The 25,691-nt window shown below is 58.3% G+C and overlaps 1 protein-coding gene across 4 annotated transcripts in view; it reads left to right on the top strand.

Moving 5' to 3' along the window:
• Positions 1–762: 762 nt before the first annotated feature.
• Positions 763–25,691, top strand: part of CSNK1E (casein kinase 1 epsilon) — a 32,646-nt gene continuing 7,717 nt past the window's right edge. For 2 of the 4 annotated variants that reach the window (XR_001119101.3, XM_004466228.4), the window contains exons 1-6: positions 11,710–11,866; positions 15,014–15,101; positions 22,942–23,052; positions 23,158–23,306; positions 24,284–24,512; positions 25,130–25,300. Coding sequence is in view for 2 of the 4 variants with exons in the window: in XM_004466228.4 (XP_004466285.1) it covers positions 15,026–15,101; positions 22,942–23,052; positions 23,158–23,306; positions 24,284–24,512; positions 25,130–25,300 (736 nt within the window). In the remaining 2 variants the exon portion in view is untranslated. Of the gene's footprint in view, positions 782–11,708; positions 11,867–15,013; positions 15,102–22,941; positions 23,053–23,157; positions 23,307–24,283; positions 24,513–25,129; positions 25,301–25,691 lie in introns of those variants that run through there. The other 2 variants (XR_011650318.1, XM_012528166.4) reach the window with 2 other exon arrangements.

The following is a 25,691-nucleotide window of genomic DNA, read 5'->3' as shown; positions in this document are numbered from 1 at the left end:
AGTAGCAACAACTCCCCCACTCCCACCAGCCAAAAAAAAAAAAAATGCCCTGTATTCTTTACATCTGCCACCACCAACAGGTTGGCATTTTCAACAGAGAATTTCGCCAAATACAAACAATCTCATATAAGGCAAAGAAGCTGAAATACACAGAAGATAAAACCAGTTTCCGGAGTCAAGGCGCCAGATCCTACGACGACTCTCCCCAAGCCCCAAGAGCTGGAACCGCCCTTCCCCATCCCCTCCTCCACCGCCCACCCTAACCCCACCCCGTCGGTCCCCCCAGCAGGAGGGCTCGCAGGGGGCTCGAGGGAAGTGCCGAGAGTGCAGCTACTGAGTTCTCCTGCACCTCGGGAGGCGTGGGCCTGGAGCCTGTGGACCCACACGCCCTCTAGGGAAACTGGGGGGCCCGGGGCTGGGCCCAGCTCTTTCTCGCCGTCTCCAGGGCCCCCTTGCCCTGGAAGCACAGGACCTCCCCCTTCGGCCGGCCGACCCCCGAGGGCCGCAGTCACGGGGGCTTTCGGCAGGGCACGGCCGCTGGCCCGGTGCTCGGCCCGCGCGGGGCCTGCGGGGCGAGGGCCTCACGCGCACCTCACCCGGCGGCCCCGGGACCCGCGAACTACCCGGGCCCCGGCGCGGCCGTGGGCGGGGCCGGCCTCGTGACGTCACGGCCCCGCCCCCGGCCGCCTCTCCCCGGGACGCGCGCGGCGCTGGCCGAGACCTCACCTGGACAGGCAGGTGTGCGCGTTTCGCGTCTCAGAAGCCGACCCGCGAGTGCCAGGTGAGCGCCGGCAGGAGCTCGGGCGGGGAGCTGCGAGGAGGGTATGGGTGGGTGTCCTCCCCCGACTCAAAGGAGAGCCTGATGGGCCAGGACTTGGGGAGGAGGAGCCGGGCGTGTGTCTCCGGAGGTCCCGGTTGTTGCCTCAACTCCTTCCTTGTCTCTGGTTCTAGCCACGTTGTCCTGAAAGAGGTAGGCTTTGGAGGGATTCGAGGGAGAAGAGGCTGAGGAAGTAGCCAAAAATGTATTTATTTTTTGACGTGATGGTCTTTCTTCATTGTAAGAGTAAAGGGCACTGGGGAGTGGATGTAGCTCAAGTGGTTGAGCGCCTGCTTCTCATCTACGAGGTCCTGGTGGTGTGATCCCCAGTACCTCCCAAAAATAAACGAAAAAAACAGTTCTCACTGGGGAGCCGCTCGGTGGCTGAGCGCCTCCTTCCCGTTTACGAGGTTCTGGGTTCAATCCCTGGTACCTCTAAAAAAAAAAGTAATGTGCACTGATTGGCTCTTTGGAAAATTGAGAAAAGCAGGGGGAAAACCACTCATAGTACCAATACCCAAGCAAAACCACTGTGGACGTGTACTCCCTTTTAGTCTTTTTTCTATGCACAATCCTTTTAGTATACTTTTATCATACTGTATTTACCATTTTATGTCTCTCTTTTCCCCTCTTCATATGGTGTCATAAGCATTTTCTCATGCTGTTCTTAGTCATTCGTGTATGTGTCATTATTTTTTAATGGCTGCATAATGTTGCATCTGAGGGATGGGCCATAGTTGGGTACCATTCTGGATACTTGGAGGCAGGATTAGAGGCGGGGACAGGGAGATGTCAGAGAACAAACACAGACTCTGGGTCAGGCAGGCCGAGACCTCTGCTTCCAACAGTGGGATCTTGGCAAAGACCTTTGCTCCTCTAAGCATCAACGTTCACCTCAGGGAAAGGATGCGTAAGCTACCCCCCAGGGGTGTCACGTGGCTTGAATGAGCTAATTTATGTAGAAAGCCCCAAGTTTCTGGCAGATAAAAGGTCCTCACATTTATGAGCTTGAGGGAGGAATTTGGACCAGCCAAAGGTGCTGAGGGACCAGAGTTGAGGAGAGCTAGGGAGAGGGGGATGGGCTCTTTGGAAAACACCCAGGATGGAGAGAGCAGGTGGGCACGAGCTGCAGGAACAATCCACATCTACTCTGTATGGACCGGGCATGTCCAGGGCCTGAGTGAGACAGGCCCAATGCCTGCCAAACCCTCAGATGGGTTTAATCCCTTAGGACAGGGATTAAATTTTTTAAGATTTATTTTATTTATTTCCCACCCCCACCCCCACCCCCCGCCGTTATTTGCGCTTGCTGTCTGCTCTCTGTCTGTTGTGTGCTCATCTTTATTTTTAGGAGGCATCAGGAACCGAACCCAGGATCTCCCATGTGGGAGGGAGGTGCCCATTCACTTGAGCCACCTCTGCTCCCAGGACAGGGGTTCTTAAACAAGGGGTCTATGAGCTTGAATTGAAATTTTTAAAAAAATAACATTATTCTTGTGGGGGCATGTGGGTGTGGGTGTGATATATTTATGAAATAATACACAGCACAGTGTGGACTACTAAGGAGTCCATGGAACAAAAAAGGCTAAGAACCCCTGCTTTAGGATGAGCTTCTGGAAGAGATCGAGTGAGGAGATGAGGAGGGTCTGGGGCATGGAGCTTGGTCATCAGCCCCCTTGTGCAGATGAGGAAGCTGAGACGGAGAGGACAGGTGCTAGTTCAAGGGCCACCCGGGAGCGATACAGAGTAGGTGTGGACCTCAGGGCTCCTGACTCCCCAGGGGTCTCTCCCCTGGGTCTGGGGCAATGTGGGGGGAGGAGGAAATCAGGGCTGAGTCGTCTGCTGTGCTTTTACCAGGCTTTTACAGAAGTTGCCTTTCTTCCAGCCTCCACTTCCTCATCTGTGAAATGGGGACAGTGTCTCCCCAGCTTACCACCCACTGCCAGCTCTGTCCATCAGCAGGTAGCCAGGCCCTCCTTCCACTTTGAGGGGCCCATTCAATCTCTGATCATGCCCCCCACTCCCTCATCTTCATGACCCCCTGGCCATCTTCAGAGGAGGGACTGGGCACCTGTCAGCTGTCCCAAGCAGGTATCTGTGGCCACACCTCAGTAGGATGGGCAGTCCACACTCCTCTGAGCCATGCGTTCTGTTTTTATAATTTGGCATTCCTGTAAAGTGCCCCTACACGCAAAGTGCCCCCCGGGTGAGAGAGAAAGGCTTCTGTGCCCTGGTGGGAGCACCTGGGCATTAGGGAAATCTTGTGGTGAGGGTCCATGGCCCTCCGAGACCATCGCCTTCTGCTCAGCCTGTCACTTGAGGACAGTACAGGGATGACAGCTTCCCCCAGTGACTGGGTACGCAGGAGTCTCTGATGTTCTGAAACAGAATTGGGTAAATCACCTTCTAATTCACAGCAAACTGGAAGTGACCCATCACAGAGTCATAATTTTTTAGTCATTTAGAGAGTGAGAATGAGCCCTAAGACCCAGAATCAGGTCCTTGCCTCGGGCCAGGGAAATGACACTTTCTGAAACTTCTAAATCCTCTACCACCTGTCTGTCCAAGAATCTAATAGCTCATACTTATGGAGAGTCTCATTTGCCATCTTCTTTTAAGTGCATTAGAGCAATTCTATGACATGGGTACATTACTATCCCATTTCACAGATGGCAAAACTGAGGCACAGAGAGGTTAAGCAACTGGCCCTAGTTGAGCCAGGATTCAATCCCAGGCAATCTAACTCCAGCACTTGTACTTGTTAACACTATATTGCACTTGCCGCCTCTTTAGTCTGAGACTGTGTCTGCATTGACACAGGTCTATGTTTTCAAATCTGTCTCTCCATTGTGCTCTTTTCTGCACAGCCGTGAGGGTTTTCTAGGAGAATCCCTACACACTGTCAGTGTCTGTTTGCATTCTGCTGTGGCTCTGGTCACACTGATTTATGATGACCTCTTCCAGTCTGGGTCTCCTACAGCAGGTGAGCAGGGACCACATACGTTCCCTCTCTTGACCCACCACGGGGCCCAGGCCAGACCTGGCTCTGCTCTCTGCGACTGAATTAATAATAGCTGCATCTCTTATTCATGTACCCAGGTCTGGGCTTTCTGCACACCATCTCTTTAGTCCACTTTGAGTGGCTGCTATTGCCACCCCTGTTTCTGAGATGAGGAAACTGAGGCTTAGGAAGGTTCTACAAACTCACCTAGCCACAGACCCTCGAAGTAGCCAATTTAGGATTTGAACCCAGCTTATTGAAGCAAGGGTCTTTACCACCACGGCCTCTCAAGTTAGAACTCATTGCGGGGATCCTCAAACTCTCATATCAACTGTGATGGCATATCCATATTTGTAAAGATATGTTTGATCGTGTATTTTGTATTCAAATGTATATTTACTTGCTTCTAAATTAGGTATGTATGTTCTGATATGCTAGAGTTATGAGCATTATAAAACATATGAAAACAATATTTAGAAGTCCAGGATTAAAACTGAATAAGAATAAACACTCAAGAATAAAATTCCAGTCCCCAGTGGAGCATGCAGGGAGCATCCTGGGATGCAAGCATCTTTGGAGACAGCCGCTTTGGTGGTCACCAGAATGGCTTGGGTGCTCCCTGGCGATGGGGGCCTCAGACACCATGGGCAGGTCTTGGATCTCCACGGCAGGGTGAGGCTCTGGGGTGGGTCTGGCAGGCTAAATTGGAGTCCTTCATCACCTTTATGAACATTAGGTCAGATTCTCTTAAACTCTCTGAGCCTCGAGTTTCTACCTGTAAAACAGGTATGGTGCTCTCCGCTCATTGGATATTTGTAGAATTAAACAAGATTCAGTAACAAGTGACTAGTGTGGTGTCTGCACATTGTCGATGGAATAAATGCTAGTTTTCTCCCTCTTCTTCCCCTCCGTGTGTAAAACTCCAAGCTGTTCTGGGCAAAACCATTGGCTCAATCTCAGATTCGACCCCTGGGTTTGCAGAGCCTGCCCCGTCTCCACCTTCCTCTTCAGCCTTCTTCCCCGACTCCCGTCAGGGGTCTTGGTCCCATATGACTGGTCCCTCCAGGGGGATCTGCCCTGCCCCAGAATATCTGATGTTCCCACCACAGAGCGCTTGCCCGGGCTGCCCCTTCTCCCGGCTTTCCTCCTCACCGCCATCCAGATCTCACCTACCTCCAGGGTCTGCCTCTCCCACCCTCTCCAGGGGCAAGTCCCAAATTTCTGTGTAGAAGGGGCTTGGTGGGGAGGGGGGAGTGGGGGAGGGATGCAGGGACCCGTCTTTACGCTGTTTGTGCAGCAGTTCACGTAACGTTAAGAAAATGCCAGGCACACATCACAGGCAGCCCTGGGCGGAGGAGGCTGCCAGGGGCTGCTGGCCCCCCAGTGCCTCCTGACCCCGCGCCACATGGATCTGTCTTGGTGGCACGCTCTGTCTCTAGCACGTTCTCCCCATGTCGTCAGTCCATATTTTCTCTTGCGTGCTTCCAGCCTCTCCAGTCAGGATGTCGCCTCCCGGCAAGCAGGGTCCCACGTAGACCTCTCAGCCCACAGGGAGTTGGCAGCAGGAAATGGTTGTGGGCGGACATGTGATGTGACGAGGAGATGATGAATCGCACCAACTATGCTGAGTTGAGAAGTGTTGTTGTGGGAATCGGGATTATTAGCCGCGGCCATCATCATCATGCCCGTGGCCCAGCTAATGAGTGGTTATGTGTCCCAGGAATGGATTCCTTGGCTTCCCAGAGGGTGGCAGGAACAAGTTAGGGAGAGAGTTGGCCACAGCTCAGACAAAGGAGATTGTGCTGAGGACAGGGGTCTGATGAGCCCAAAGGAGCAGCGAGGTAACAGGCCGGGCTGCGGGAGGAGGCAGGCGTGGGGGCGCCGGGGGCGGCGCGGGCTCGTTGACAACGCCAGGTACTTATTTAGTGCTCCCAGTGTCTACGGGACATGCGACAGGCATTCCTACCTGTTCCAGGTGTTGATTTCCCTGAGGAGGACCTGCAGTACGGAGGAGGCTGAGAGGGGCCGTCTGCCTCCAGCCCCAGGAGAGGGGGAGGGCCAAGAGCCTGGCTCAGGAGGGGCAGATGAGGGCCGGGCACGATCTGGCCCAGGGCCAGTGGTGCCAGGCCCTGCCCCCACCCCTCGACCACACGTCTTTGCAGACATTGCTCGCTGCACGAGTATTTAAGGAGCACCTGTGGCAGGTGGGGCACCCACAGGAGGGTTTCTCTCTCTTGAAGCTTATGTTCAAAGGCATTAAAAATAAACAGGGAGTGGATGTAACCCAAGTGGTTGAGTGCCTCCTTCCCACATACGAGGTCCTGGGTTCAATCCCCGGTACCTCCTAATAACAAAACAAACATAAACCAACTCTCATTGCACAGCAGATGTTGCTCAGTGGTTGAGTGCCTGCTTTCACGGATGAGGTTCTGGATTCAATCCCCAGTACCTCCTAAAAGCAAACAAACAAAAACATGTTAATGTTTCCAGCTGGTAGTCAGTACTGTAAAGAAAATGAAGTGGGGTGATCTGGTGGAGAAGGGCGGAGAGGAAGGGGGCCCACTTTAAACTGGGTGGTCAGGGAAGGCTTGGGGAGGGGGTGATTTCTGAGGGATGACCTCAAGCCTGAGTAGGAGGCAGCCATTGAAGATCTGGGGGGAGAGCATGCTAGACAGAAGGCCCCACATGCAAAGGCCCTGAGGTGTGATGACGTGGAAGACGACCAGTGAGCAAGAGGGAGTGAGGCTCGAGGTGAGACCGAGATGAGACCCAGGTCACGGTGGGCACTGACAAGGAATGTGGATTTCATGCTACGGGCAGGGAGGGTCATTGGCGAAGGGGCGAGCCTTCCCCAGGTAACAGGCTGCTGTAGAATCCACGTGAACTGAAGATGACGGTGGCTTGGGTTTGGGTGTACATGGCGAGAGGGGGTTGGATTCAGAATGGAGGTGGGAGGCAGAGCAGACAGAACTTCTCGTATTTTGAATAGAAAGGGCAGGGTGGGAAGGGGAGCCAGTCCCTCTGCGCGTAGATTAGTGGGTTCTCAGCCTCTTTCCCATCTGGGTGCCCCAAATGTGAAGCGTACAGGCCACTGCTCAGCAAGTCCAGCCTTTAGCTTTCCTGGGAGGCTGAGGAGCCCAGAGCGGGGCTATGACTTGTCTGAGGTCCCCGGAAATCCAGTGCTGAGCTGGGACTCATCAGACCCAGGCCTCCCCGCCCGGGCCCCGCCTCTTCTCCCCGCCCTGCTGCCTCTTGGTGAAGACAGAGGAGGAGGGAGGGACCACTGCCAGATGACCAGGCATGGTGATGCGATGAGGTCACCCCCAGAGGAGCATAAGAAGGGAGCAGAGTCTGGAGAGGCTGGCGCGGCCCTGGGGCAGGCAGAGGTGGGTGGACCAGCATGCAAGGGCGGGTGAGGGAGAGCCGAGGCCCGCCTGGGCTGGAAGAGGGAGCACCGGGGCAGGTGGCTGCAGGCCGGGAGGCCTGGTGGATGCTCTTGGGGCCTGTGTGGGCCACTGACCCTAGGGGGTCTTGGGAGGGACACCAGCAGTGCATGGGAAGAGAAGGGGTGGGAGAAGCCCCCCGCTGGGACCTCCCAGGGCCAAGAGCCGGGGTGAAGGCAGAGGGTGGGCAAGGTTAGTGGTTCACTTGGGCCCAACTGGGTTGGCCTCCTCCAGCCACCCCACCTCGGTCGGGGCCAGTGGGTGGTCCCCTCTGGGAGAGGGGTAAAGAGAGGAGAGAAGACAGGCAGGAGACGCACCTACGGCGCCAGGAGGAGGCCGAGGTGGGCAGCCTGGATTTAACTCCCTGCCCTGCTCCTAAGAGCAGTCATGACATCACAGCAGCAACAGCTTTCTCCTACTCAGGCCTTCTTCTGGGCTCCGATGATTATTATTATTATCTGTATTTATCCCATTTGACAAACGAGGCTCAGAAAGCTTCAGTGATTTGTCCAGTGCCCCACAGTTAAAAAGTGGCAGAGACAGCACCTGAAGCAGCCCCGTGGGGGGTACCGCCGCCGACTCCCCCTGCGCCCGGCCAGGCCTTCCCCTCCCTGGGCCTCGTGCCTCTATCTCAGCAACGCTGGGGATGGGAGCAAGTAAGCTACGGGCCCCTGGGGCTCTCTCAGCTGGAGTCCAGGACTGCACCTCTATTAGAGGGGCTCGGGGCAGGGGAACAAAGACTTGTCTTGAAACTATTTGCAAATCACTTTCCAGAAGATGGCAGAAAATGCCACTAACTGGGGCAAAGTGATTAAAAGCACGGGCTCTGGAGGTGACCACCAGGCCACCACCTGCTATGAAAGGCAGATGTGAGACCTGAATGAGTCTCCTAGGGGGCCTGGCACACAGTAGGTGCTTAACAAATGATAGCTCCTAATGTTTTTATCAGAGTCCCTTCTTTCACTTATTCAGCAATTTTTTTTTTAATTTTTATTTTTTAGGAGGTACCGCGAATTGAACCCAGGACCTTGTACGTGGGAAGCAGTGCTCAACCACTGAGTTATACCTGCTTCCCTTCAGCAAATATTTGTTGAATACCTACTATGTGCCAGGCACTGTTCTAGAGACTGTTGACACGGGAGTGCCCTAAATAGTAACACCCTGCCTTCATGCAACTTACAGCCTAGTGGAGGGCCCAGACCCCTTCTCCCCCCATCAATAAGTACAATATAAAGTGTGTTATATGGTAATGGATGTCAGGGAACAAAGCAAAGCAGAGAAGGGGAGAGGCGATGCCCCAAGGGGGATGGAGTTTTAAATTGCGGAGTCAGTGAAGGCCAAGGCTTGAGGGAGCTGAGGGATGAGCTGTGTGGGGCTGAGGGTAACAGGCAGAGGGGACAGCCAGTGCAAAGGCCGTTCCAGGACCAGCAAGGAGACCCGTGAGCAGGAGACGATGAGGGTCCTCGTGGGAGGTGAGGTCAGAAGAGCTAACGGGGGATGGCTAGTGAGCCGTGGTATCCACAGTCACGATTCAGGGTGCAGATTCCTTGGGAGTCCTGAAACCTTTCTCCCACGACCCGATTTGCTGGCAGCAGCCTCCTCACAGTCAGACCATTGCAGGGCTGTCCTGGAGATTTCTAGCCAGTGCTGTGCCTGTCAGGTGGTCTCGAAGGGTCTGAAAATAGGAAACGGTGCAAAACGTCAGATTGGAAAGTGCCAGGCCAGCCCCTACTCCTGAAACCCTGAGCAGAGCAGCCGAAACCCTGGGTGGGACCCGATGATGTGCCCCGAGGCCACAGGGCTGGGATTTGACACCTATTCTTTCTCTGCCCGATAGTCTGCTGGGTGGGCTGCCAGGAGGGTGGCTAGGGGAACTTCCAAGGGCCATGGCCTTGGCGTTTAAAGTTGAGAAGTAAGGCCCTGGGGAATCATTCTGAGAACTAAGTTTGGAGCAAGAAGTGAGGCTGTTTGGAACTATCTGGCCTCCTGGGCTGGGTTTTGGGTCCTGCCTCAGTTTCCCCTTAGAGCTTAGCTGTAAAGCTCTTTAGAAAGACCCCATGTGCTGGTGGTCTGGGGGGTAGGAAGGAGGAGGACTTGGGTCCACAGTGCAGCTCATTGGACACCACGGTGGGGGGAGCATTCCCCCAAGGGGGAGAGGGGGTGGGGACAGGGCCAAAGAAGAGAGAGAGGCTCCAGGGCTCCAGGGGTGGGTGTGAGGAGGGGCTCTAAAGATCCGCTGAGATCAGGGAACAGAGCTGAGCAGGGGAAGGTTACCCAGGTGAGCCCGGGAGAGGAGGAGCTGCGAGGAGGGCTTTTAGACTTGGCGTGGTGGGTTAGGAGGCGCAGGGGAGTGAGCGAGCCCCGGTTCTCATCTGGGTAGTTAATGTGTGCCCTTAGGCAAGCGCTGTTAGGACCTCAGTTTCCTCATCTGTAAACAGCTGGAAAGTAGACTGATTTAACCTGTTGGTTGAGAGGATTAAATGGGATAGAGGCCTCTCTCAGCCCCAGGTGCTTAGTAGGTGCTGAAGAACTATGAAGCCCTACCTGGGAGGGAGGGCCCACATTTGGGAAGCAGGGTCAGGTTGGAAGGTGGTGAAGACAGGGGGACAAAGGGGTGCCAGGGTCCCTCTGCCCTGTGGCTCCAGAGTTCCCTGGTCTCACACAGAGAGCCTGGCACCCTCAGTCCTGGAAGCAGAGACCTGGGGTTGAGGGTCAGCTATAGAGAAGGGGAGAGGTCCTCCAGGACAGGGTCCCACTGGGGGACCTCCAGGGGACAAAGGGCTCACAAAAATGAGTAAAGGGCTGATGTAGAGAAACCAAAAGGGGGGCCCCTGACTTCTAACCAAGTGGGGCAGCTGTGCCCAGGCCGCATGTGGCCAGGACCAGAGTGAACCTGCCCCAGGCTGGCCGGATCTCTCATGGCTTTCAGAGAAGCAGGAAATAAGGATCTTTCATATGAAATCTTCCAATTTTAAAACATTGGCAATACACGAACAAAGCCAAAGAAAGCAGTAAATAAGCAAAGCCAGCCCGCCTCTGGCTGGTGACCTCTGGGCCAAGGCGGTAGCTGGGAAGGTCCCCTGTTGACTCTGCAGGCCTCCCCCTCTCCTGCTCTTTGAAATGGGCTCAAGATAGACGGGGCTTTCCTGGGAACCATTGGGGGCCAGAGCTTTCTCGCGGTGCTGTGTGTTCCTGGGCTCCCTCTGGGCCGCAGTTTGCTGGCCTGTGGAAGAAGGGTCTGTGGGGCTCTCTCCAGTTCGGGCAGTGTGTGACTAAGTCCCTTGGGCACAGGGAAGATGCAGTTATTGTGGAAGCGACTCTTCGTGGGAGCCGGGCTCTGGGGTTGGATGCAGCGTGTTCGGTGTTTTGTGAGCCACAGCCACAACTGTGTCAGTGTACGTGGGTGCCATAATTTGGCACGGTGTAAGTATCTTCCTGATAGCCCTGCCCTGGGACCTTTCATCAGCCTGTGCAGAAGCTGGTAGGAAGCCTTCACGAATGCTGCCAGTGACCTGGACAGGGAGGCATCCTTCTCCCATTTTGCAGATGAGAAAACCCAAGCCCAGAGCTGGGAGGCGGCTTGGCTAAGAGTGCACCACTCGGACCCTGATGCCGATCTTGGTTCCGTGAAAGTGTGGGGTCCTTCGTTCAACAGGCAGAGGGTGAGGCCCTGGGAAAGGAGCGCAGGATTAGGGCTCGAGTGTCTGCTGTGGAGCACAGTTTGAGCCTTGGGGAGAGGAAGGGGAGAGAAGAAAAGGGACTTTGCCCTTGATTTTTCCATGGAGCATAGCCGAGGGCAGGCTAGGTCCTGTGCCTTGTCAAAGCCCCACCATCTTCCGCCGGCCTGTCAAATTCATTGCCCCTGAACCAGCCTGGCCTGCGTTCTCTGCCGCACTCAGAACCCCGACTTGGAGTGAGCCCCCACTCTTTACATTCTCCTTTTTTGCACTTACGTGCCCGCATCCACTGGCCTTGGGCTTGGGGTGGGAGGACGATTTCTTTGGTTTGAGAAGCGAGAGAACCTGGCAGGGAGGAAAGGAGGCTTCGGGTCTAGAGACCTCACCCCCCCACTCCCAGCTTTCTGTGTGCCCTTCTCTTCCCCTTCCCTCCCTACACCCCCGTTTTGTTCCGCCTTGTACTCCCCACGGTAGCGGGGTGTCCAGGTCGGCGTGCGCTCCCCCTCCGCCGAGGTGGAGCCGGCGCTCCAGCGAGGCGCGGCTCGCGGAGGCTGGGCGAGGAGGGCGCGGGCCCTTTAAATCCGCCGGGGCGGCGGCGGCGGGCCGGGGATGACATCAGCGGGCGGGCCCGGGGCTCAATGGGAGCGGGGCGGGCGCGCGCGGCTGGCGGGAGCGCGCGGGCCGGCGGCGGGGGCGGGCAGGAGGGCGGCGAGCGGGGAGGCGGCGGCGGCGGCGCCGAGAGCCCAGGGCCCAGAGCCAGCGGCCGGCCGGGCCGAGCGGAGCGGAGCGCGGCGGCGGCGGCGGCTGGGCCGGGAGAGGCTGGCGCGCCGGGCGGCCCCGCGAATCCTCCGGCATCCGCCCCGGCGGGCCGCCCCCGCCCGCGGCAGCCCCCCGAGCAGCGGCCCGGCACCGGCGCCCACCCGGCGGGGTGAGTATTGGGGCGCGGCGGGCCCGCGGAGGGGCGCAGAGCGGGGGGAAACGGGGCTCCCTCCGCCTCTTTGTTTTTGCTGGGCGAGGAGGGGAGGGCCGGGCGGACACCCGCGCGGTGGCCCTCGGGCTCCGGGGGGCAGCCCGGGCGCCGCCCGCTCGGCCCGGCGAGGACAAAGGCGCGGCCGGGGACGCGGAGGAGGAGGAGGGGGGCTCTTATTTTGCCGGCTGGCCCCGGGGAGCCCCCCCCCCAAGTCCAGACCGCCTGCCCCTCCCCCAGCTAGACCCTTCCCGGCCCCCAGCCGGTGGAGGCAGCCACCGCGGGCTGTGACTTGGGGACGCTGGGGTGGGGGTGGGGGTCGGCGACTGGGGCACCGGGGCCACCGACACTGTTGATTCGGCTTCTCACCCTGACCCCGGGCTTGTGTTTGCCTCACTGGACAATCAGCTGTGCCGCCCCCCCACCCCACCCCCCGGCCTGGGTGCCCCAGACGCGGGGGTTGGAGAGGCTGCTCCCGCACGTTGGATGGGGGCGTTCGGGGGTCCTGCGGCGATGGGATGCGTGGCCCCAGGGCCACCGATTTTGTGTTCCTTTGTGGAGAGAAAGAAAGGGGTGGGGGTTATTTATCCGATCGGATTCTCTTGCTGTGTGTATGAGAAATCCGTGTTTTGCAAGTCTCTGTGGAACCCAAAACTCTGTTTATGTCTGCGTTTCTTTAGGGAGTGGATCCCCAAGCTCCTCCGAACACCCAGAACTCAAACGGGGGGAGCCCCGTCCCCAAGTTTCCCCTTAGTTTTCTTGCCTGTTTCCTGTTGGCCCTCACCTCCCTCAGGGAGAAGGGAAGACCCTGGGGCAGTGCGGGAGGGGAGGGGACGCGGGTGTCTAAGCTGCTTCCCTGAAAGGCCTGTGCCGCCCTCCTCTGCCTTCCGGTCTTGGGTGCCCCTCTAGTTTTTATTGTAGTGGTCCCTGGCCAGGGCCCCAGTCTCGGAGCACAGCGGGAAGAGGGGCAGGGAGTCATTAAAAAACAAAAACAAAACTGCCCATGTGCTGGTTGGTAGTTTGTCTAATTTTTTTAACCAGCTGAAACTCCTTGAATCTTCATTTCCGCCTTTTCTTTTTCCTTCTCATTTTAACTTTGTTTACAATGCTCCCCCCCTTCCCCTCTTGGGAGAAGCAGCAGAAGAACTGGAAAGCCCCTCCCACCCCTGAACCGAGCCTTTCTCCTCTCTGGGAGGCTTTTGGGGGCATGGTTTTGGGGCAGCCCAGCCCTGGTCTGGGGGGGAGACGTTAGCCTGCCTGGGCGCTCGCAGGGCGCCCTGGTGGCTTCCTGCGTCCTCTCTCCCCGTTGCTGACAGCTCAGTGAGTGGGGAGGGGCTGGGGGTCATGTGCAGTGTATTTATGTAAGACACCCAGACGGAGGGCACGGGTATTTATATAACCCGGTGTGGGTATTTATGTAATATAGGATGCGGGTGTGTTTATGTTCCTTTCCTACCCTGCGGCTTTCCCGCTGCCATGTGTGGTCTCTGAATTGGCGCTGGCGGAAGATGAAGGGGGGGGAGGGGTTGGGGGGGCTCGAGTGTGTACACGCCCGCCGCCCCAGCAGGCCCCTGTGTGTGCCTGCTCTCTTCCCCTGCAGTGTACACACTCGGGGAGCGGCGCGGGGTGTGGACGCGGCCAGGGGTTCTGCTGGCCGCTGGAGACCTTGGGACCCCTGGGCCTGGACCAGCGAGTGCGGGGGCAAAGGCCCTTGCTTGAAAGTTTGGCTGGCCCCGGGCGGAGGCCGCTTCTTGGGGCTGTTGGGAAGGGATTGTGGCCGCTCCCCACAAGCCAGGGGCTTGGGCTGGGACATCTCCCCTGTTTGCCTGTCTCAGTGTGGCTTTGGGCCTGGGGAAGGGACAGGCCGAGCCTCGTGCCTGGCACGGCTGGTTTTCCATCTTCCTGTTTTGCTTCCCAGCCTTGGCATGAAATGGGCCCTGTTTGTGAGGGTGGGAGGCCGCCAGGTGGGGTGGCAGGAACCCTGCCTGGGTCCTGGGCGGGAGGTGACCTCTGGCCTCAGCACCCTGCCTGCTCCTAAGACTCTTCCACTGATCCAGGTGTAAACACTGAGCCCTTACGAGCCCCACCCCCCATCTCAGAGTCCACCCTCTTCTCCCTTCCCCGGCCCTGCTGTCCCACGGGCTTGGGGCACCCAGGATGGGTCTCAGCAAAGAGGGACACCTCAGATCTGTCCCCTTCCCCCAGGCCTCTCCCCTTACCCCGCAGACGCTGGCGGGCAAAGGCCAGGCTCTGGTCCCCTGAGCCTCTCTGCTGGACCCAGGGCCGTCGTTGGAGACCCTGCCTTCTGGTCTGGAAGGAAGCCAGCCCCAAAGAGTCCCTCCGCAGGGACAGGTGCAGAGAGGCCCGTTGAGATTCTTGGTATCATGATGGAGAGGGAGATGATGGGAAGGCAGATGTCCTTGGGCGGGAGAGGGGGGCTTTTACTGCCCTTCCCCCGGTGGGGGATGCGACCTCTTTCCTGCAGGACATGCTGGGAACTGGTGAGGTCTGGCCTCTGGGCGAGGGGATGCTAGGGGAGACCAGCCGACCGTGCAGGCCTGGCCCCCAGTCCTTGACTCTAGCGGCCTGGGGATGGGGTGAGTGGCCCTGGGGCCTGGTCATTTCTGAGCTCTGGGGCCCTTCCCTTCGCCAGGTCCCCCCATCCCTGGAGATTGGAACTTGCTGTGGTTGCCATGGTAGCACCCCAGGATAGTCCGCTCCTGCATCCCCCTCCCCGTGATCCTCCTTTGTCCTTGGTTTTCCCTTCAGGGTCTTGGCCCATTGTGAGGAGCCTCCCTCTTGAGAAGCTCCTCTTGGGGGTCCCTGAGTGAGTGCCCCCCTGAGGAGGTGCTCGCTTAGCCGTTTCCTCCTGAGCCTTGTTCCCTCTGCCTGGCTGAGCCAAAACCTGTTCTGAGCCTGCCTGTGCCTTCCCCAGAGGGGTCTGGGCGTGGGGCGTGGGCCTGCCTGACTCCTGGTGGCCCCCGGTCTCCCCTGGGTGGTGGAGGGAGCGTGCTGGACCAGGGTCCTGGGCTTTGCCTGGCCTGCCGTGGGCAAGGCCCCTTCCCAGCTCCCGCCTCTCTGACCTGCTGTCTCTGCTTCCCCCCCCAGCAAGAGCGAATCATGGAGCTACGTGTGGGGAACAAGTACCGCCTGGGACGGAAGATCGGCAGCGGGTCCTTCGGCGATATCTACCTGGGTAAGTGCTCCCAGCGCCAGCTGGGTGGCTCTGGAGCCCCCTGCGACAGCCCCTTCCCTTCCGGAAGCTGGGCCTTGACCCTGGGGCTCTGGTGCCATGTTTGGGTCAGCTGGCCCCCTAGCGCCATGCCAGAGGCGAAGGAAGCCGCAGGTGGGGGCGAAGCCGGCCGAGCTGCTTCCCCGCCAGCACGAGGCGGGGGCTGGCCCTTCCCACGGGCTGGGCAGAGGAGGGTATTTTTAGCCCCGATCTCCAGCTGCAGGCGACCTGGGTCCCCAGCCGGGCGTGGGAAAGCCCAGCCCGGGTTGCATGTCTTGTCTCTTGCCTCTGGGGAGGAGGATGCTGGTAAGACAAGGGGCCCAGACGGCCGCTGGCCTCTAGCCTGTGGTCCAGCCTCCTGGAATTCAGCCGCGTCAGGCTTGGGAATGACGTAGGCTCTGCCACTAACCTCGGGGTTATCTGCTCTCCGAGGTTGGGGATCTCTCTCTCCGGATGTGCTTCCTGTTGAAAGTCTGAGTTTGCTCGATGTTGTCCTTTTAAACAATTTCACTGACATTTCACCCATCTCCTTGGCCTGGGAGAAATGAGGTTTGTGCCTTTGAACGCCCTTTCTGAGGTGGGCTTCAGTCGTGTGGGGGCACAGGCAGGGGGCCCTCCCTTTGCAGCTCTTGGAGGAGCGAGAGCATTCATGGTGAACTGGGGGCTTGGAGTTGTTAGAGCCGGTGGCAAATCTCCCTGGGGTTTGTCCTTATTTCTGTCCCCGTGCAGGTGAGACCAGCATCTCTGCTTCTGTTTCCCTCTCTTTCATTCAGAAAATGAAAATAAATCAGTTGTGTCCTGGACAGAGAAAATTGATGAGTCATTAGTTCAGAATTTGGGGGTTTCTCTTGCCCACTGGACAGGGTAGCAAAGCCTGTGGGGGAGCCCTGGGGGAAGAGACAGGCCCTGCCCTCTTGGAGTCTGAAGTCCAGAGTCTGAGTGAGCCTTGCCCGCCCAGTCAGAGGGGAGAGGGAAGGGGCGGAGCCTCCGCTGGGCGCTTACCTGGTGCCAGGTGCCAGGCAGGGTCTTGCCTCGAGTGTGCTCTCCATCACAGCAGCCCTTAGTGATGGTGCCGAATTCTGCCCATTTCACATATCAGGAAACTGAAGGGCAGGGGTGTTGGGTTGGGCTCCCAGGGTCACACCACCAAAACTCCCCATAGCCCTCCGCATGCCTGGGGGACTGTGGAAGACCCCCGAGTTCTAGACTTGGCTTTGTGTGGCTGGAGGAAAGTCATGTGACTGCCCTGTGCCTCAGTGTCCCTATCTGTAAACTTTGCTGGATGATGGTGACTCGCCGTCCATGGGGCTGCTATGAGGCAGAAATGAAATGACGTGACCTAAAGTGCCAACCAGATGTAGTTGGTTGCTGAGTTTCCCTGTAGACTCCCCTGGCTCCAGTTGGAGCTGGTTCATAGGTTTCCTCTGGGATTCCAAACACTCCAAGGGAGGCTGGTGCTGCATTGTGTCCACCCTCTCTCCCAGTGCCCAGCATTCGATTTAACCAGTTAGTGTTCAGCGAAAGCTTCTCAAGTGAATGAATGAGAAAATGGGGTTTGCAAGATGCAAGGGCAGGCAAAGGCCTTGCTCTTCCCAGTAGAGTAGAGAGAGGTCGGGATTTGGGGGCAGGTCTGGGTTCAGGTCTCCAGTCTACTCATTTTCTCTTTCTCTGGGCCTCAGTGTTCTCATCTGTGAGATGGAAGCACGCACCTCCTTATTGTTGGTCCAGTAGGGTGGGTGTAAAGACCCCTTTTGCTTTTCAGGATCTGGGACTTGAGACTAAAGTCGGGGGGCCACTGGCTCGAGGCTGAAGGGCACTGAGGCACTCTTTTTCTTAGATGACACCCAATCCAGGGCCCTATTTTGCTAAAGGGAAACTTGAGCCTAAGGAGGAGGAAGGGCTGCATAAGGTCACTCCGAAAGTCAGTGTTCCTGGGTCACGTGGTGGGGCCTCCCTAGGGACGGGGCTTCTTCCTGTTTATCCACGCAGATAAGTGGTTGATTTTACTAGATCCAGATGACCCCCTCTTTGTGCAGGCTTGGAGTGAGTTTGACCTTGGTTTGCTTTCTGGTATTTCTCTTTACTAGCGTGAGCAAGTGACCGCCTGGCCCGCGCGTGGCCCGTCAGTAGTCCTTTTATGCTCTGTCCCCTTGAACCTCGGTCTTGGTTGGAAGCCGCTACTTTGAAAGGGTCTGGATCATCCTGGGCCTGATTTGGGGTGGGAGGGGTGCGGGGGTACTGTTCTTCCCTGACTGTCCTTTGCCGGGTGCAGGGGCCTTGGGGGCCCTGCTCTGCCGACTCCGTCCTCAGCCTCACTAGTGTGGGTGCCTGCAGGGCCTCCCCGGCTGGCCACGCTGCTTCCCTTTGTTCAACGCTCTGGCCACGCTTGGTGCCAGTGCCCGGCCAGGGCCTGACTCCAGATGGCCTCTGCAGGTGGGGCTGGGAGTGGCCTCCAGGCCCTGCTTTCCAGGACCAACCCAGGCCTGGCATGTTGTGGATGCAGCTGCAGCCCCCACCCCTGGCATCATGGGATAGCATGGGGCGTGGGGCCAGCTCTAAGGGCCTCGCGGGGGCTGTGTGGGGGCCAGCGGTGACCAGGCCTGCTCCCACACTGCCCCTCACCAGCTGGGCAACTCTCCAGACTTCACGGAGTCTCTGGACCTCAGCTCTAAAGGGGGGAAAGGGGGGCGGTAACTGCTCCCCTAATGCGTGTTGGAGGGGTGACTGAGAGTGCCGCCGGGCCTGGACAGGTGGGAGCCAGAACTGCTGTGGCTCCTGCTGCTGTTGCTGTGGCGCCGGCTTCCCCTTCTGCCCGCCAGGCCCCCGAATGTGCCCAAGTGTCTGTTGGTGTCTGGAGTGCGCCCCCAGGTGAGGCTGGTCGCCCCTCCCCACCCCGAGCTCCCCGAGGTCCCTGCCGCCCTAGGGCTGGCCAGGCCCACTTGCCTTTCTCTGTGTCCAAGTTTATTAACTGGGACGCCCCGTTCTGTTCCTGAAACTCAGGCACGTCTTCCAGCCTCCAGGCCCTTCGCTGTGGGGCTCCTTGCCAGCACTCCTAGCCCACTTGCCCCCACATAAGCCTCCGCCAGGAAGCCCTGCTCTCTCGTCCCTCTCCACAGCTGGAGTTGGGGCGCCTGCCCCGGGCGCCCCTTCTGCAGGCTGCTCTGGCACTTTTTTAGTTAGTCAAATTGATGACCCTTTGTTGCTCCCACTAAAGGCAAGGGGAGCTCCTCCAGGGCAACAGGGCTCAGCGTGAGTCTTTTGATGGAATGGACGAGAAGCTGAGAATCAGAATGGAGAAACAAGCAGGAATTTGAGGGCAAGTTTCAAGCCCTGGCCTGCCGCACCAGCTCCCTGCACCGCCTGCTGAAGCGTATGGCTAAAGGCCCTACCTTCAAAACACACCTGGTCAGCGCCCCTGCCCTGGGCGAGGCCTGCAGCCCGTCAGTATTCCCTGGACCCCTGCGGCGTCCTCCCCTGGGGTCTCCCTCTCCCTCTGAGCTCCCCATCCATCCTTCATTTTCTTTTTTTTTTTTTAATTGAGGTGAAATCACATAATATAAAATTAACCATTTTAAAATGTACGATCCAGTGGCCTTTAGTGCATTCAGAATGTTGTGCAACCACCACCTACCTCTGGTTTCAAAACTTTCATCACCCCAGAAAAACACCCTGTACCCATGAAGCAATCACAGCCCCTCCCCCAGCCCCTAGCAACCGCCCATCTGCTCGCCGGCTCTGATTCGCCCGCTCAGGACGTCTCGTCTGAAAGGAGCCTTTTGTGGCGGGCTCCTTTCAATTAGCACAATGTTCTCGAGGTCCAGCCGTGTCGTGGCATGTGTCAGTGCTTGGTTCCTTTTTGTGGCTGAATAATATTCCGTTGTGCGACTAGCGCGCAGTTTCCCCGTTCACCTGCCGAGGGACCTGCGGGTGGCTTTCTGCTCCGGCTGTTGTGAGTAACGCCGCCGTGGACACGCGCACACGCGTGGCTGTGTGGACGCAGGCCCTCGCTTCTCTGGGTATATACCTTGGAGTGGAGTTGCTGGTCATGAGATAACTATATTTAACTTTCTGAGGAACTTCCAGTCCTTCCAAGCACACCAGTGGTTCTCAGCGGGGAGTAGACTCTGCCTCGCATGGGGACATCTGGCACCGTCTGGAGACATTTTTGGTTGTCTCAACTTGCAGGGGTGGGTGACGCGCCTGGCATCTAGTGGGTCGAGGTCGGGGATGCTGCGGAACCCCCTCCCTACACAGGGGGTTCCGCAACAAAACATCAGCAGCGCCGAGACCGAGGACTGCAGTGGCGCGCTCCCCCGGCCGCTGACCCCCAGGCTCCAGGCCGGGACCCAAGCCTGCCATTGGAGGCCCCGCAGGGCTGGCCTCGGCCCACCGCTCCCGCTGCTGCCCTCAGCTGCCCGCCGCACCAGTGCACCAGTGCGCCCCGTGGCCAGCGCCCGCCTGGCCCTCACAAATGCCGTGGCCCTGGTTGGCCCAGCCCCGCCCGCGGTGGGAGCCCTCGCAGCCTTCCCTTGCCCTCAAGCTGGCCAGTGCACCGTCCAGCTCATGGCCGTAGCCCGGGGGCCAGACCACCCCATCCTTGTCTAACTCCACCTCGGTGAGCGCTTGCTGTGTGCCGGGCGCCCTTCCAACCTGACGAGCTGGGCACTGGACCCCGGCGTGCAGGTGGGTGCCCGTGGCGCAGAGCGGTCAGTGCCCCAGCTGAGAGGGTGGACAGAGCAGCTGAGCAGCTTGGTTCTGGAGCCTACCTTCTCTGAACCATGCTCTCCTGCCTCTTGTGCCTGTGGGGGCACAGCCAGGGTCCCCCCGGGCACCCAGCCCCCTCCACTGTGACAGCCTCACTGTCCCACGGAAACGAGTGCCATTCTCCCCACCCACGAGCATGGCGTGCCCAAAGCACTTTCTCTCCCGTCGTACAGGATTTAGTCATCTCTCTGTTTTTTTAAAATTTTAACAAGTTTATGTGGTTCAAACATCAAAACCCAATGCCACTGTGCTGAGAGAAAGAAGCCAGTCCTACGAGACTCCATACTGTATGACCCGGAAATGTCCAGGACAGGCGAGTCCCTAGAGATGAGGGTCAATTAGTGACTGCCCTGGGCTGGGGGGCGGGGGCACTTGGGGGGGTAGCTAAAGGGGGTTTCTTTTCAGGGTGCTGAAAATGTTCCAAAGTGGTGGTGGTGATGGTTGCATAATTCTGAATATACTAAAAACCATTGAATGGTGCACTTTAAGTGGGTGAGTTTTATGATATACAGATTACATCTCAACAGATGTTTTTTTAAAAATCAAAACATTTAATAAAAAGGTGTTGTTGACATGGCCCCTCCCCCCAGCCACTTAGTGGCATCTTCTCAAGGTTTATGTCACTGTAGCAAACAGGAATGCGCATCATGCCCTCCCCTTTTTTTTCCTCACTGAAAACAACGTAGAATACACACTGCTCTGTACTTTGCTTTTTCACTTCCTGTATCTTAGAGATCTTTCCACTTCTGTCCAGCGACAGCTTCCTCATTCTTTTTCCACTGCATTCTGTTTGATGGGCGGGCCATTATTTATTTAACTGGTCCACCAGGACGTTCGAGTGGTTTCCAGGCTTTGGCCGTTGCGAGCTGAGCTGCGGTGGACAGCTTGGTCGGTGCTTTGTTTTGCAGTCCCAGAGTGGAGCTGCCAGGCAGGTAGTGCTGCTCGATCACCTTCCGGGAGAGCTTACACCTGTTCACCCCCCCCCCCAGGAGGGAGTGTCCCGTCACCTGGGGACTTCTGCCAATCCTATGTGAGAAGTGGTCTTTCTGTATAATTTTACTTTGCCTTTCTCTTATGAGGCAGTTGAGCTTCTTTCCATATGAATAAACCATTTGTATTAATGACTCCTTTCTCTATTCAAATCCTTTGCCCTATTTTCCTGTTGAGTGTTTGGTCTTTTTCCTACAGATTTATAGGAGTGCCTTACAATTCAGTGATATCAGCTCTTTGTCTGAAATGGAAATATGTCTTTCTTACGACTTTCATTTCTGGAACTTTCGCCATGTAGGAGGGATTGCTTTTGGGGGCATGGTAATATTTTTGTCATTCTTTTGTGGTCTCTGGATTTGAAAATGTTGAGTAGATACAAAAGAAAATATATAAAATGTGCATAGGACAAAGCACCTCAGTTTCCCACCACCCAGAGGAGGGGGACGTGTTGTCACTTTGAAGGTGCCTGGGTGCCCCTCCCATCCCATCCTGCCCTGCCTCACAGAGGAATCCCTATCTGACCTAAGAGTTTTATCACTGCTTATACCCCTAAACTATATTGTGTAGCGTTGCTATTGCCTGCCACTTGCTCTCTTACTCAAGCGTTCAGATACCGGGAGTCACCCAGGTCGTGGTGGTTTGCACCCTCCGTTCCTTCCCACCACCCTGCAAGATCCCCGTGTCTGTGGCCATTCTCCCATCGTCCTGGCCCCGCTCTCACCTGCTGCAGAAGGGCATACACCTGGGAGCAGAGGTGGTGGGACACGGGTTCGTGCAGGTTCATGGATACTTGATAAACACTAAATTGGTTTCCAGAGTGGTTGTACCAACTTATAAGCCCTCCACTTCCACTTTTTACATATAAACCCTTGTCCTGCTTGGGAGTTTTTCTGGTGCTTGGTGTGAGGTAGGGCCTTTTTTCCTTGGATGACCAGCCCCTTGTTCCAAGGACGTTTGTTGAATGGCCCCATCTCTCCCCCTGCTTTGCGGTGCCAGCTCTATCCTGACATAAATTCTTCCCGTGGTTGTGTCCCTCTGTCCGTTTGCTGTACTGCTCAGTGACTGCGGCTCGAGCACCCCTAGGGCACACCCTGTCTCAGCCTGGCCTTGGCCCTCCTGCTCAGCCACTCATCATCCCAGCTGGGGAAGCCGGGGAAGGAAGCAGGGTGCGAGCTGTGGGGATTTCAGTCCATTTTGTGGCTTCTCTAATCACGGGTTGGGCCCAGGCAGAGGTGGGCCTTGGCATCTGTGAGGGTACCTGCTTAGGGAACCCCGAGGCTACTTGGGAGGGGCCGAGGTGCAGGCAGGACCCCCTACCCCAGCCCAGCACTTACTGCCATGTGCCCTGGGCTGGGTCTCAGTTTCCTCATCTGTAAAAGGAGGATGAAAAACTGCCCGCCCCCACGGGCTAGGTGAGAATCCAGTGAGGGGTTGGGGGAGGTGTGGGGCCATCTCGGCACTGACATGGGCCGAGCGGGGTTCGTCGCTGTGCCCAGCCTCCCAGGGTGTCGTCCTGTAGCTCAGGCTTGTCCCAGCCTGCAGGACACCGTCGCCACTGGGTTCCTTGCCACCAGCCTCCCCCACCCCTTTCCCTCCTCCACACGCCGCCACCGCACCTGACCCACCTGCTGGCCTCACTGCCCCCTGCTCCACGTCTTCGTGGTTCCCAATCTCCAGGGTGGAGTTCAGCCCTTTCACCCGCCAGCTGTGAGCCCGGTGTGGCGCCTCCCTGCCCTCCGCCCCTTCCCCCACTGGCATCCGCCTTCTGCGCCTGTGGTTCTCTGAATGGCCCGTAGCCTCTCGCCGCCTTCCACCCATGCCACGCTCTCTTCCTTGCTGCCCTCCGCCCGGCCCCTGGCCTGGGTCGGGTACCCGCTCCGCTCCCCTGGAGCCCAGAGCCAGCCCTCTGCCTCCTCTCCAGCCTCCCCGCGGGGCACTGAGCTCCTCCAGGCCCCAGGCGGGGCGTGCAGCAGGCCTAGGAGTGCTGAGCGGGGAGCCGGGGCCGCCCCTCCCGCCAAGGGTGACCCTGGCCCCTTGTTTCCCCCGGCAGGTGCCAACATCGCGTCCGGTGAAGAAGTTGCCATCAAGCTGGAGTGTGTGAAAACAAAACACCCCCAGCTGCACATCGAGAGCAAATTCTACAAGATGATGCAGGGGGGAGGTGAGGGCAGGGGCTTCCAGGGGGGCGGGACTGTGTGTTCGGGCATGCACACAGGGAGGGGGCTGGGGAGGGCCCACCCCGACGGCCCCTCTTCCGGCCTCCTAGTGGGGATTCCGTCCATCAAGTGGTGTGGGGCCGAGGGCGACTACAACGTCATGGTCATGGAGCTGCTGGGGCCCAGCCTCGAGGACCTCTTCAACTTCTGCTCCCGCAAGTTCAGCCTCAAGACGGTGCTGCTCCTGGCGGACCAGATGGTGAGCCCCCGCTTCCCCCGCCCTCCAGGCAGGTGACTGGGGCCCTGCCAGCCGGCCGCTTCCCTCCCAACCTCTGCGTCCCCAGCCAGTGGGCACAGGCAGCCCCTGCCCTCGAGGGCCCTGGGGGTGGGGGGGGTCACAGGGACCTGGCAGGGCCTGGTTGCCGGATTAGCAGCCTTGGCCCCTGCAGTTAAGTCCCTGGGAGGGTTCGTTTAAAGTGCAGATTCCGAGGCCCAATTCCAAACCTGCTGAGTCAAGCTCCTGGGTAGGACTGGACTCTGCCCTCAGGGCACTGAAGCCTGGGAATGTGGAAGGGCAGGGTTCCGTGATCCCACCCACCTGGCCACGCATGAGCTGCTGCTGCAACCTCTTAACCTCCCCCTGTCATGGGTGCTGGTCAGGATTAATGAGAGGAGCTTAGCGCCTGCCTGGAGCAGTGTTACACACTGCTCCGTCCCAAAGGCCTTTGTGAACCCAAGGGAGGAGAGTTTCTAAGAAAAATGCAGTCATAGAATCGGGGGCCTGGAATGGAAGTTGAAATCTTAATTATGCAGAGGTTTTCATCTTGGTCAGGTGCTGGTCTCCAGGAGGGCTGCACACGCCCTGGGATTTGGGGCTAAATGTTGTGTGCAAAGGAGGGTCCTCAGTCTGGGTGAGAGACTTAGAAAGGGTTCAGGAAACGCCCAGCCTGTGAGCTACAGAAGCCTGGGGGCGGGGGTAGCACCCTGCCCCAGGACAAGGCGTTGCATGCAACCTGGAGTTCTTAAAAAACAAAAATGGGTTGGAGGAAGCGCGGGCTCCTTAAGAATTCACATCGCACATCACCCCCTCCAGGAACGTGGGGTCTCCGGGTTTTAGATGGCCTTTCTCCCGGCCCCTGGCACACTCTGCCCCCGCTGACAGCCCCAGGGTGGCCTCCCTGAAGACCCCTCCGTTGAACACTTGCTCAGTGCCTTGCTGTCCTCACTGTCCCCCAGATCAGCCGCATCGAGTACATCCACTCCAAGAACTTCATCCACCGCGACGTCAAGCCCGACAACTTCCTCATGGGGCTGGGGAAGAAGGGCAACCTGGTCTACATCATCGACTTCGGCCTGGCCAAGAAGTACCGGGACGCCCGCACCCACCAGCACATCCCCTACCGGGAGAACAAGAACCTGACCGGCACTGCCCGCTACGCCTCCATCAACACCCACCTGGGCATCGGTGAGCGAGCCGTGCACCCGCGGGCTGTGGGCCCCAGGGTCCCCATCCCCGCCTGCCCCCAGGCCTGGATTTATCCCCCCGACTTGCTGTGAGCGCTGCACTGTGTCACCCGCCTCCCGGGTCCCAGCCATGCCGCGCCCTTCCCGTGCATGGTGGTCACCCCCCAGCAGCCTTGTCGGGTGGGTGGTAACATTTCCCCATTTTTACAGGTTGGGAACAGGCCCAGAGGTGTAACATGGGGTGCCCAAGGTCACACAGCTTAGTGAGGGCCAGAGCTTGCCTTTGACCCCAGCCTGGTCTCGTGCCAAAGCTTGTGTCCCCCACGGGGCTGGCCTGGCCAGGTGGCACCGGGGTCTTGCTCCGTGGTTACTGAATGAATAAGGGCCTGAGCAGAAAAACTAGGCCCAGACCGAGCTGGAAAGCCCCAGGCCGTAGGCCCCTTCTCTGTTGAAGGGGTTACTAACCTCCCAGCGCCTGTTTGTGATCATGGATTGGCAGAAGCCAAACTGATATGGGGGCGGGGCCCCATGCACCGTGTGGGCTTTGCTCCCCTCAGTTGAGGAGGACGTCCTGGAGGAGGGGGTCCTGACCCTGGCCCTGGCCCCGACTCTCTGCAGAGCAAAGCCGCCGAGACGACCTGGAGAGCCTGGGCTACGTGCTCATGTACTTCAACCTGGGCTCCCTGCCCTGGCAGGGCCTCAAAGCGGCCACCAAGCGCCAGAAGTACGAGCGAATCAGCGAGAAGAAGATGTCGACGCCCATCGAGGTCCTCTGCAAAGGCTACCCCTGTGAGTCGCCCCGCCCTCCGCTCCCCGGCCTGGCCACCCCGAGGCCCTTTGCAGTGGGAAGGCGCGGCCACTGGTGCTGGGGCACGAGCCACACGCCGCTGGCCGCTCTCCTGCCTGGCTGCCCTTCCGAAGCGGCCCACCCAGCACTCCTCCTCATCTCCCTGGGGCGCGCTCCAGCCCCTACGCTCGGGAGGAGGAAACGGAAGTCCCCCCACCCCCAGTGCTTAGGCCCCGCTGGGAGCTCCCACTGGAGCTGGTGATGCTGGTGGTCTGCGAGCCCCAGGGGGGTGGTCAGAGCAGGTGAGGGCCTGGAAGCAGGTCCGCAGGAGCCTGCGCGCCGGAGGAGGGCGCTTGCTCCGTGCCCTCCCCGCGTCTGCAGAGGCTCTGCTCC

This window comes from Dasypus novemcinctus, chromosome 12 (genome assembly GCF_030445035.2).
Source record: "Dasypus novemcinctus isolate mDasNov1 chromosome 12, mDasNov1.1.hap2, whole genome shotgun sequence".
Lineage (NCBI taxonomy): Eukaryota > Metazoa > Chordata > Mammalia > Cingulata > Dasypodidae > Dasypus > Dasypus novemcinctus.
Note: the sequence above shows the minus strand (reverse complement) of the source record. Positions and strands in the feature narration are given on the sequence as shown.